Source organism: Cetorhinus maximus, chromosome 12 (assembly GCF_964194155.1).
Source record: "Cetorhinus maximus chromosome 12, sCetMax3.hap1.1, whole genome shotgun sequence".
NCBI lineage: Eukaryota > Metazoa > Chordata > Chondrichthyes > Lamniformes > Cetorhinidae > Cetorhinus > Cetorhinus maximus.
Window position 1 is genome coordinate 22,624,857 of NC_135890.1, and position 13,578 is coordinate 22,638,434.

Here is a 13,578-nt window from a genome sequence, read left to right on the forward strand (position 1 = left end):
ACAAAAATTAGCAGAGAAATTGTAGCTCAATAACTTGGATAACATATATAGAATATAACTAATTCATGGCAGAGGCTATCAATATGGAAGCACTATTAACATATGGTTCACACTGGATATGCCACACAGTACATGCTGAGATTTATAATGAGATGGCACAGCTTACTGGAAGATCGAGAAGTGCTGTTGACAAAAACGTTGAGGAATTTCTTGGAAAACTGCGTGTCGGCTTCAGGCGATGAATCCTCTGACGAGTTCTCAATGTCATGTCTCCCTGTGCAATCCCCAAACTCATTGTCCATTTCCAGCTCGCAGTTGTCACACAGCGTTGAGATCTCACTGTCATCGCTCAGGATAGAGGTGCAGCGCTTCAAACTGACAAGCTCCAAAGTGGTGTTTTCATCGACCACCAAGGTATATTTAATGGAGTCATAGGCCAGGGACTGGTCCAGCTGCTTGCTGGCTGCCCTGTGTAATGGGGACAGTTCCTTCATGCTGAAAGGTCCATTTGATGGGTCACTAAAGGATATGGGTATTTTGGGGCTTGCATTAAACAGCGGAGAAGATGGGCTCAAGCATCTACTGGTACAGTCAGTCTTGTCACTGACTGGCTTTGATTTCATTTGTGCCTCCAAGGCTAATGCTCTAGAATATTTATTCAATTCAGTTAACTTATCTTCTAAAATAAATGCAGCTTCTAGGTCTTCACTGAAACTTGGAGAACCCATGTCCCGAACTGGCTTTATCCCTGGAAGGGATTCCACTGACTCCTCATATTTGAAGCTTAGAGTGGAGTTTGGAATTATGGTAGCTACATCGCCCTGTTCATTCATGCAATTGTCCTTAAAATCCATATTTAACCCTGATTCTGCTTCACAGGAGCCAACTGTCCCTGGAGTAAATGACACGTTACTGTCTCCTATCATGGCTGTGTCATTGGATGGATTACTCAAAGCCAAGTAGAGGGTGGCTGGTGTATTGGTAAACATTGGCTCTAACTCAGGTTCCTTGACTCTGATCTCATTTCCTTTTGCCTCATCTTTGGAGAACATCAAGTCACCAAAATCATCATTGCTGTCCATTATCTCAATGTCTAATTCAGGATGGGAAAGATCTGCGTGTTCAGAGCCTTCCTGGCCTGAGTCGATTTGGTGGCCCGAAGTGCGCAGTAGCTTGCTGGCACTGACTGGCTCAATCTCAATGTCAGAGCAGGAAGAAATGGTTTCACTGAATGAATTAGTCTGCAGCCAGCACTCATCTTTGACAGCGTGGGAGCCTTGTGAAATCATTGTGTTGATCATGTTACTGAGGAGCCAAGGAGAGTCAGAACTTTCACTCAGATCAGGGTCTGAATCATGATCAGAACATGAAGACTCAGAATCATTACTCAGTTCATCATCACTGTTCTCTTCAGCATTTTCTTCTGTTTGTGATTTAGGGCTTGAAGATCGAGGCAGTGCTTGATTTGGTATTATATCAAGATATGTTGGCCTGGTGGTACATTCACTCTTACTGGCTGGAGCTTGTGGTGAAGTAACCTGGTCTTTAGTTTGGTCAGAATCTTGCAAAGACCCAGCAACAACCTCGCCAGGTTGGTCAGTCATTAACTCCGAGTCTAAGGCTCTGGCAGAAATACCCGAATTGGTTTTGTCAATTGAACATACAAATCTCCCTGTATACCCACTGTCAAGGTCCCATTCAGCAACTGGCTCCAAAGAATTGACATTGGTATTGTTGGCTGTCTTTACCAAGTACAATCGATCTTTAACATTGGAAGTACTGATTTCTCCTTCCCAGTCAATCTCAGGATCAGAGTTGGGTGAGCTTGCTTCCTCAATTGAGTTAGTTAGGTGCGATGACCGACCGCTGCTGCTCTCGCTGGTAAGGTCTAACTCTGTCTCCGAGATGGAAGAAATCATGTTACATGCAGCACTGTTGTCACATGTAAGTCTTTCTTCCAGTTCTTCCAATTCTGAGTCAGAACCAGAGGAAACACCATCCTCACTTTGGTATGACTGCATGAATTTCTTGGTGCTTTTACTGGTTAGATCTGCCACGATGCCTGGGTCAGAGGAAGGAGATACTGTATTGCTATTGGAACTAGATGGCTGCACATAGTCAACAGCAGTCTCATGCCTGCTGTGATCGTGGTCCAAGTCTGAACTGGGAGTCAAAGAACCCATTACATTGGTGGCAGTGGATTTCAAATTGGTTTGCTCGAGAACAGGTTCCACAAAAGCTGCTTGCTCTATGTGTGGTCTGTGCATCTTGCTTACAACGCCAAACTCTAGTTCCAGCTCTGCATCAGACACAGGAGTACAGGAACCATTGCTAAGGTTGGATGATGATAAACATTTATTTGTGGCAGCAAAGGTCTGATCAGCTTCAATCTCAGTATTCATCCCTAGTTCAGAGGCAAGTGTGTACATTTCACTGGATCGATTACCAGGACAAGAATGTTCCATGGAGATACTGTTGGTCAAGTCCTGTTCCAGCTCTGTGTCTGAGCTTTGCGATGTGACATTGTCTGCTGTGTTAGTTGGATGTGCATTGCTATCATCACCAGCTTCCATCTCTGGGAAAGAGCTTGCTGACTTTCTATGAAAACCAAAAGACCCTGTCGGAGAGAGACAGTGTTTAGCGAGTTCTTTGTTTGCATGCAATGATGGATATGGTAATGATGGGGACACAATATTCATATTATGATCCTCTATGAGTTGGTCAGCCTTGTTGTTACCGTATTCCAGAGTATCCCGCCGATTCCCTTCAAAATCGTACAGTAGAGGTTTCAGAGGTGACTGGGTTGATGCATTCTCCATGTGTTGCAATTGTGATCCAGTGCCGTTTGGCCCAGCGTTCGGGGCGGTCATGCACCAGCCAGCTGGGTGGACACTATCCTGGACGCACTGATGTGGAGGGGTTAAGTGACCTGTAATGATAAATGAACTTCTGTTAAAAGAAAGAAATTGCATTCATATAGCGTTTTCAACAACTACAGGATGTCCCAAAATACTTCACAGCCGCTGAAGTACTTCTTGAAACGCAGTCAGTCACTGTTGAAGTGTGGAAAATGTGGCAACCTATTTGTCTATAGCAAGGTCCCTCAAAGAGCAATGAGATCAATGACTAGATTAGTTGTATTAGTAATGTTGGTTGAGGGATAAATTTGGCCAGGATACCAGGGAGAACTCTGCTCCTCTTCTTCCAAAGGTGCCATGGGATCTTTTCTTCGCACCGGAACAGAATGCTTTGGGTTAACATCTCGTCTGAGAGATGGCACCTCTGACAGTGTGCCTCACCCTCAGTACTACACAGAAGTATCAGTCTAGTTATGAACTCATGCCTCCAGAGTGGGACCCATGACCTTCTGACTCCGTGTTACCACTGAGCTAAGCCTGACATCCAAAAGAGAAAAGATGCTTTTAAGGATGAAAAATCAGAAAATTCTGAAAGTACTTTGGGTAAAATTGATTACTTTGAAATGTAGTGGTGGTTACTTCGTCAAGCACAATAACTATTTTGCAGAAATAAGGATCCCACCAACAGATTCTTGCATTTCACTGCTCTTGGCTGATGAAGGAATGTTGGCCGAGAAACAAGGAAAGCTTTTTAATATGCTTCCGAAAATAGGAACATAGGACTTGGGAGCAGGAATAGGCCATTTGGCCCTTCGAGCCTGCTCTGCCATTTGACAAGATCATGGCTGATCTGGTTGTGGTCTGAACTCCACTTTCCTATCTGCCCTTCATTACTCTCGACTCCCCTTTCCATCAAAAATCTATCTAACTCAGCCTTGAATAAATTCAATGACTCAGCCTCCATGCTTTCTGTGGAAGAGAATTCCGCAGACTAATGACCCTCAGGGAAAAGAAATTCTCCTCATCTACGTTTTAAAAGGGAGATCTCTTTTTCTTAAACTGTGACCCCTAGTTCTAGTCTCCCCCACAAGAAACCTCCTTCCAGTATGTACCCTATTAAATCCCCTCAGGATCATATATGTTTCAATAAGATCACCTCTCAATCTTCTAAACTCCATTGGGTATAGGCCCAACTTGTTAACCTTTCTTCATAAGTCCTTCATCCCAGGAATGATTCAAGTGAACCTTGTCTGAACTGCTTCTAATGCAATTAAATCATTTTTCAAATAAGGAGACCAAAATTCTATACACTTCTCCAGATGTGGTCTCACCAAGGCCCTGAACAACTGCAGTAAAACTTCCCTACTTGAATATTCCATTACCCTCACAATAAATGCCAACATTCCATTTGCTTTCCTAACGACTTGCTGCACTTGCATACTAACTATGTGATTTGTGTGCCAGGACACAAGGAGTGCACTGGGATCATTAACATCCGCTACCACCTAGAAGGATGAGGGCAGCAAATAGATGGGAACACCACCACCTGGAAGTTCCCCTTCAAGCCACTCACCATCCTGAATTGGAAATATATCACTGTTCCTTCACTGTCGCTGGGTCAATATCCTGGAGCTCCCATCCTAACAGCGCTGTGGGTACACCTACGCCACATGGACTGCAGCAGTTCAAAAAGGCAGCTCACCACCACCTTCTCAAGGGCAACTAGGGACGGGCAGTAAATGCTGGCCTAGCCAGTGACACCCACATTCCAAGAACAAGTAAAAAAAAATCTACCTGACCAGTTAACCATCTGGTCGCAAAGACTGACGGTTGAACGAATGTTGCAAAATCTGAATTTATTTTGGTTACAATTAAGGAATAAGAAGGAAAACATAGGATCAAAATTCATCTGGGCCCATAGGAACAGGAGTAGGCCACGAGGCCCCTCCAGTCTGGTCCACTATTCAATTAGGCCATGACTGAGCTGTATCTTAACTTTGTCTACCCTCTTTCGTTCTGTGACCCTTAATTCTCTTGCCTACCAAAAATCAATCAACCTCACTTTTGGCATTTTCAATTGAATTTCAGTTCAACAGCTTTTTGGAGGAAGAGTGTTCCAGATTTCCACTCGGCTTTTGATGTGGCATTTGACACTTTTCAGATGTCCTTAGACACAGACTTACCTTTGTGAACTTGGTCATTTTTGCCCCCATTTTCTAACTGAAAAACCGTCTCAACTAAGAACAATTTCTATTCCTAATACTCTTTAAGGACTTCAGTACAGAACCACTAAACAGACAGAGACACATGTAAGTAACTGCATAAAATTTCTGGAACTATAGGGCCTTAATGATGAGTGACTTGATTTATTCAAACATAAACTGCGGTATAAATAATCGAAGTGCCAAAGAAGGGGAGGGGTTTCAACAATTTATTTTCCCGATTTCTTTTCGGATCAAGGAGGCAGACCTGGATCTCGACCTTGGAAACAATGTGGGCAGGTAGAAAATGGAGGATATGGGAGCCTTTAGGGAACTGTAACTAGATAGAACATCTCTGCTCAAAATGGGGGTGGGGTAGCAGGTAGCCAGAGTCCTAACCTCAACAGTGGGGAATCTCTAGAGGCTGTAATAGGAGATAAAATTCGCACACACTTGGAAAGACAAGGCTTAATTAAGGTTAGGTTGCATGGGTTTGTAAAAGGTTTCTTGTATCTGAAATCTAACGGAGTTCTTTGAGGAAATGCGAGAAGAACAGTCCACCTACCCTCTGGAGACACAATCCTGAATTTTTTTGGCTTTCTTTCACCAACCCTGCACCCCCTCCCACCCACTTTGAAGGTGTTGACTCTCTCTTCCCTGAAGGTGTTGAAAGTTCCAAGTGTCACAACTCGCATTGATGATACTAAAACATATGGACTGAGTTGAAACTGCTGGAAATTCATTTCTGGTGCAATTCTTAAAACCCAGAAAGTAACTTCACAGAAAGAGGTCTTGTGGCGCAGTGGGTAACCGCGAAGCTAGAAGCTCCGGGTTCAAGTCCCACTCCGGACTTGATGGCCAAGAAAGGTGAGTTCATAATACAGCTAAACAGATTGAGTATCAACTTGGAAATCCTTCCAACATATGCCAATGGCAGGCGGTAAGAGTCAGAGAAATTCCTGGTCAGCCATGTGACGGAAAGAAATTGGAGCTGCTACCATTGCTATCCACAGCTCTAGGCCACAACATGCGTATAAAAGTGTATGTTGCCACAGCAACTTGGACACCATGGTGGGCCTGTTGGCTGGACAGCTAGCATGGACCAGATTGGTGCCAACAGCATGGGGTACAATTCCCTGTTCTGGCTGGTTGGAGATCATGACGCTGTGGGTCGGACCTGCCTTCGGGCAGAGGACTGAAGAAGAACGTCATACAATGATACAGCACAGATGGAGGCCATTCAGTGCATTGAGTCTGTGCCAGCTCTTTAGCAGAACTATCCAAGTAATCCCACATCCTTCGCTATCCCCATATTTTTCTTCCTTCAAGTATTTCTCTAATTCTCTTTTGAATATATAATTGAATCTGCTTCCACTACCCTTTCAGGCAGTGCATTCTAGATTATAACAACTCACTGAATAATAAAAAAAAGTGTTTTCTCATATCACTTCTGGTTCTTTTGCCAATCACCTTAGATCCGAGTCCCCTAGTTGCTGACTCATCTGTCACTGGAAATAGTTTCTCCTTTTTTATTCTATCAAAACTGTTCAGGATTTTGATCACCTCTATCAAACAATTCTCTGCTCCAAGGAGAATAACCCCCAGCTTCTCCAATTTCCCCACAGAACTGAAGTCCCTCATCCCCAGTACCATTCTAATAAATCTCTTCTGAACCCTCTCAAAGGCCTTGAAATCCATCCCAGAGTGTGGTGAGCAGCTTTGAACACAATACTCCAGCATTTCATTAAGGTTTAGAATAATTTCATTGTTTTTATGCTCTATTCCCCAATTAATAAAGGCAAGGATCCCATAATTTTTTTTAAAAATCAGCTTTCTGAATTTGTCCTGCCACCTGCAAACATTTGTGTACATACACCACTCCCCACCCACAACCTGCCCCCTAGCTCTCTGTTCCTACAACCACTTTAGAATTGCAATATTTAGCTCATTTTGCCTCTCCTCATTCTTCCGACCAAAATCTTTCACCACACTTCTCTGCCTTAAATTTTATCTGCCATATCTCTGACTATTTTACCACTCTTGGGCCTGAATTTTTTGCTCGCCGGGCGTGCGCGATTGGCAGGCCCAGGAGTGGACGGGAAACGGGCCCTCGAGCCTGCCAATTGGTCCCGGCTGCGATTTCACACTGGCTGGCCAATTAACAGCCCACCATGGTGAAACATGCCCTGAGAAAGGCTCAGCACTGCCCGGTGGGGGCGGGGAGAGGACGGGCGCCAACGTCACCGCGGGTGCTGGTGGGTGCTTCCACTGAGCTCCCTGAAGGCAGACAGCTGCCTCAGGGAGCTGCAGACCTCCACAGAATAAACAAAACAACAAAGATGCTGCAAAAAATCTCCATGCAGCACAGTCAAGCACCTGAAAGCATACCTCATTAAAAAAAAGTCCCCAGCTATTTCTTCTTATTTCATTTCCCCACAGAGATTTCATCCCGCCCTGGATCTAGGTTTGAGCAAAAATGTAAAGGCCGCCCGGCCGATTGGCCTGTCCGCCAGCCGTAAAATTGCTTTCAATCGCCTCCTTAATGGGCTTAATTGCCCACTTAATTGTCGGTGGCTACGCTTCCAACTGCTGTGCATGCCCGCCAAGTGACATATCGCGCAAGTGCACGATGACTCATCTCGCGCTATTTCACGGCCAGACAGGTCAGGCACACACCCACCCACAGGAAATAAAATTCTGGCCTTGAAGTCTGTTACTATCCTCCTTACTGTTTACTACATTCCCAAGTTTTGGATCATCTGCAAACTTTGAAATGATGCCATCTGTGCCCAAGTTCAGATCATTGATAGATATCAAAAAAAGCAGTGGTCCTAATACTGATCCCTGGGAATACCACTATATACTTCCCTCCAGTCTGGAAAACAAGCATTCACCATTACTCTCTGCTTTCTAACCCTCAGCCAATTCTGTATCCATGCAACCGCTGTCCCTTTAATCTCATGGGTTTTAATTTTGCTAACAAGTTAATTATGTGGTACTTTGTCAAACGTCTTTTGAAAGTCCATGTACACGTCAACTACATTACGCTCATCCACCCTCTCAATTACATCATTCAAAGAACGCAATTAAGTTAGTCAAATGCAAATTGACTTCAACAAATCTGCTGAATTTCATCTATTCATCCATACTTTTCTAAATATCAATGAATTTTGTCTTGGGTCATTGTCACAAAAGTTCCCCAATGACTCTGACGTTGGGCTGACTGGCCTGTAGTCGCCTGGTTTATCCCTCTTGTCTTTTTTGAAGAGGGGTGTAACATTTGCAATCCTCCAGTGCCCTGGTAACACCTTCATTCCTTCATTTATGTCTTCAGTCGAGCAGGATTCAAAGTGAGGTGTCGGAAGCGTATTGAAATTTGTTGTCGTGAATGTCTGACGGCATTTTTAAAACATTTGTCTGGTTGATGCAATGGGTCACCTCAACACAACGCACGCCAGTGATTCACTAGTGATCTCAACTATGCCATACAGCAGGCATTGGGGAGGTGTTCCAGGCAGTGAGACAGGAAATATGTGGCTTTTGGAGACTGAAGGAGATCAACAAACTGAGGAAAAAGTCACATCTTATTGCAGTTGGACATTGAGCTTTAAGGATAAGTTCTATGTTCGTTCCTGTTGCTGAAGTGTTGAAATGGGCAGTTCTTATCCAGTAACACTTTCCTTATGTTATTGACCCCTTCGGACAATGTGTGAAGATGGGGAAAAGATGGGGAGCTCCTACCCTCTTACCTCCCACTGATGACCTTCCTGGGGGAAAACTACTTAGAAACATGTTGTTACTCACCACTAGAGGAATGGAGCAGTGTTTCCTGCCAGCTAGCTTTCCTGGGAGAGAAACTGGCATTGTTATTGAGAGAATCCTGAAAAAAGAACAGGAACAAGTGTGAAGAATGCAGGCAACACCATGACTATCTAAAGACACACCTGTGTGAGGTATCGGTTACTATTTGGCACCTGGCCCAAGGTAACATACGAACGTACAGATTACGAGCAGGAGTAGGCCACTCAATCGGCCCTTCGAGCCTGCTCTGCCATTCAATAAAATCATGGCTGACTTGATTGTAACCTCAACTCCACGCTCCTGCCTACCCTCAATAACCTTTCGCCCTCTTGCTTATCAAAAATCTATTTACCTCTGCCTTAAAAACATTGAAAGGCTGCTTCCATCAGCTTTTGAGGAAGAGAGTTCCAGAGACTCACAGCCCTCAGAGAAAAAATTCTCCTCATCTCTGTCCTAAATGGGTTACCCCTTATTTTTAAACAGTGGCTGCTAGTAATAGATTCTCCCACAAGCGGGACTATCCTCTCCACACTGACCCTGTCAAGACCCCTCAGGATCTTGTATGTTTCAATCAAGATGCCTTACTCTTCTAAACTCCAGCGGATTCAAACCTAGCCTGTCCAACCTTTCATCATAAGACAGCCCACCTAATCTAGATATTAGTTTAGTAAACCTGACACAGTACTCCAGGTGTGGTCTCACCAATGCCCTGTATAACTTAGCTTTCCTAATTACTTGCTGTACTTGCATACTAGCCATTTGCAATTCGTGCCCTAGGACACCTAGATCCCTCTGCATCTCAGAGCTCTGCAATCTCTCACCATTTAGAAAATATGCTTCTTTTTTATTTTTCCTGCCAAAATGGACAATTCCACGTTATACTCCATTTTCCAGGTCTTTTCCCACTCACTTAACCTATCTATATACCCTTGTAACCTCCTTATGTCCTCTTCAAATCTTATTATCCTACTTATCTTTGTGTCATCAGCAAATTCAGCAACCATACTTTTGGTCCCTTCATCCAAATCATTTATATAAATTGTAAAAAGTTGAGGTCCCAGCACTGATCCTTGTGGCACACCACTCTTCACATCTTGCCAACCAGGAAAGGCCCATTTATGCCTATCCTCTGTTTCCTGTCAGCTGGCCAATCTTTTATCCATGCCAGTATGTCACCCCCTACACCATGAGATTTTATTTTCCGCAATAACCTTTGATGTGGCACTTTATCAAATGCCTTCTGGAAATCGAAATGCAATACATCCACCAATTCCCCTTTATCCACAGCACATGTCACTTCTTCAAAGAAATCCAATAAATTGGTTAAACATGATTTCCCTTTCACAAAACCATATTCACCCTGCTTGATTACCCTGAATTTTTCCATGTACCCTGCTATAACGTCTTTAATAGTAGCTTCTAGCATTTTCCCTATGACAGATGTTAAGTTAACTGGCCTGTAGTTTCCTGCTTTCTGTCTCCTTCCCTTGTTGAATAAAGGAGTTACATATGCTGTTTTCCAATCTAGTGGAACCTTCCCTGAATCTCGGAAATTTTGAAAAATTAAATCAACCACATCAACTATGTCACTAGCTACTTCTTTTAAGACACTAGGATGAAGTCCATTAGGACCTGGGAATTTGTCACCCCACAGTTCCAACAATTTGCTCAGTACCACTTCCATGTTGCTTGTAATTTTCCTGAGCTCCTCCCTCCCTTCCATTTCCTGATTTACAACTATTTCTGGTATGTTACTTGTATCTTCTATAGTGAAGACTGATGCAAAATTCCTGTTCAACTCATCTGCCATCTCCATATTTTCCATTATTTATTCCCCAGACTCACTTTCTATAGGACCAACACTCACTTTGTTAACTCTTTTCTCTTTTAAATATTTATAGAAACTCTTACTATCTGTCTTTATATTTCTAGCTAGCTTTCTCTCATACTCTAATTTTTCCTTCCTAATCAATCTTTTGGTCATTCTTTGCTGTTTTATATGTCTGTCCAATCTTCTGACTTGGCAAACTTCTTTGCACAATTGGATGCTTTTTCTTTAAGTTTGATACTACCTTTAATTTTTTTAGTTAGCCACGGATGGTTCCTCCCCTTGGAATTTTTCTTTCTCCTTGGAATATATCTATTCTGTGTATTCTGAAATATCCCCTTAATAGTCCACCACTGCATCTATATTGACCTAACCCGTAACCTATTTTGCCAGTTCACTTTAGCTAGCTGTGCTTTCATGCCCTCATAATTGCCTTATTTAAGTTTAAAATACTAGTCTTGGACACATTCTTCTCTCCCGCAAACAATGTAAAATTCAATCTTATTATGATCACTGCTACCTAGGGATGCCTTCACTATGAGATCATTAATTAGTCCTATTTTGTTGCACAATACCAGGCCGAGTATAGCCTGCTCTCTGGTTGGCACCAGGATGTGCTATTCTAAGAAACTATTCCGAAAACATTCCATGAATTCCTCATCTAGGCTACCTTTGCCCATCTGATTTTCCCAGTCTATATGCAGGTTAAAATCCCCCACGATTATCACTGTACATTTCTGACAAGCTCCCACTATTTCTTCCTTTATACCCCATTCTACCATATGGTTACTGTTAGGGGGCCTGTACACCACTCCCACGAAAGACATCTTGCCTTTCTCATTTCTCATCTCTACTCAGATCATTTCTATATCCTGGGCCTATGTCGGGTGGGCTGGGTGGGAGCGGGCGTGGAGCCGATTGCCGCCCACGATCGGCTGCGCACTGCCATTTTACATGGGCAAGCCAATTGGTGCCCACCCAGTGTGACGCACGGCTGGTAGCGCTCAGCGCTACCTGTGCGGGTAGGGAGAGGAGGGAGAGTTGGCGCCTTTGCTCTTTCGCGCATGTGCGTGAAAAAGCGCAGCAATCTCCCTGGGGCACGGAGCTGCCTCAGGGAGATTAAGTTGATAATAAAATAATTAAATAAAGCACTTAAAAAGATATCTAAACATGTCCCCTCATGTGACAGTGTCACATGAGATGGGCCATGTTTTTATATTTCGGAAATTTTTAAAATTTATTTAATAAAACTTTCAAGAAACCTTATCCCGCCCATGGAGGAGGTTTCCTGAAAAACACGAAGGCCACTTGGGTTGGGCGGGCAGCGCTGTTAATTGGCTTAATTCATTTCCTAATGGCCTTAATAGGCCTTTTGACAGTTCGGCGGGCGCCCGACATCATCTTGCGTCATTTTGCGTGTCGGGCCCACCTCCGCACGCTGACGGCAATATTCTGGCCCTGGTTTCCTGAACTTAGCTCATTCCTCTCTAATGTGCTAATACCATCACTAATTAATAGAGCCGCCCCTCCACCATTTCCTAGCTTCCTATCCTTCCTAAATGTCATGTACCCTTCAATATTCAGGCCCCAATCTATGTCATCCTGCAGCCATGTCTCTGTAATGGCTATTAGATTGAACTTACTTTATTTCTATATGCGCTAACAATTCATCTGTTTTGTTTCGAATGCTACTTGTATTCAGATAAAGAGCCTTTAGTTTTGTTCTTTTATTATTTTTGTAACCTCTAGCATTATCTGCTGATTTACTCTTAGATTTGTATTCCCTGTACTCTCTGCCCCTTCCTGCCACAGCCTGTTTATCAGTTCCCACATTAATACCTTCCTCTTTTATCTTTTCTCTACTCTTTGATTTACCATATCTTTCCAAATTTGATCCCTTGCCCTCACTATTTAGTTTTAAACCGTCTCTACTTACCTAGTTATGCGGCTCGTTAGAACACTGGTCCCAGCACGGTTCAGGTGTAGACTGTCCCAATGGTAGAGCCCCCACTTTCACTACTACAGTAACTCCCACATGCCTCATGTTTAATCCTAGATGGTGACCAGGAGCAGGCTTTTGATCACTGTGCCATCATCACCTAGTGCACTAAGTAGGGGTGAGAGATGGGTTGTCACTGGACACTGATCAAGAGTGGGATTCCAGGCTGATATTTCAATCCCTTTCCCAGTCCAAGCATCCTAAAGGCAGAGTTTTAACACCGCACCTCAAAATCAGATAACTTTACACAGGGATGCAACCTGGGACCCTCTGGGTCTCTATGACTCAGTACCATGCTATCTATTACATTTTGTGCACCCCTCAGCCATCAGGGAACAGGTTTTATAATGACTGTGATAGCTGGTGAATCCCAAATTGTCACACTGCTTTTCTGAATGAATGATCTTTTCCTTTTCTCTATCATCTTTCTCCTCTGAGCGTTTTGCTGCTTCACCAACCTGTGAGTGGGAGAGTGGAGTGGCAAGGTTTAAGGTGGAAGGTCGGGTCTGTTGGATGGTTGTGGCAGAGGGCGAGGGCAACAGCTCTGTTTCCTCCATGTCGTCTGTGTCATCAATCATTTCAAATTCCTGCAGATCATCCTGGAAGGAGCAGATCTCTGTCACAGCCTGAGGTGCACCTTTCACATCCAACATCAAACAGTCCTAGCAAGGGGACATAGCAGAGAACACATATTAGAACACAGGGCAACTGAGAAAGCAGAACATGGGGGGAATTGAGAAACCAGAACACAAGCAATAAAGTGATCAGAATTTTTGGGATCTCAAAAATCTAGGGGAGGTTGGAGATGGCAGATAATTCAGTCTCTATAGAAATATGTAAAGAAGAATGAGAATTGCAAAGTCACTAATTTGGGGGATGGAGAGGCATTAG

General features: G+C 43.6%; 1 protein-coding gene across 1 annotated transcript in view; it reads right to left on the minus strand.

Moving 5' to 3' along the window:
• Positions 1-13,578, minus strand: part of mapk8ip2 (mitogen-activated protein kinase 8 interacting protein 2) — a 70,061-nt gene that overhangs the window by 14,158 nt on the left and 42,325 nt on the right. Inside the window, exons 3-5 of the mRNA XM_078554009.1 lie at positions 13,146-13,349; positions 8,864-8,939; positions 167-2,929 (exon numbers count right to left, since the gene is read on the minus strand). Of these exons, the coding sequence (XP_078410135.1) occupies positions 167-2,929; positions 8,864-8,939; positions 13,146-13,349 (3,043 nt within the window). The remainder of the gene's footprint in view (positions 1-166; positions 2,930-8,863; positions 8,940-13,145; positions 13,350-13,578) is intronic.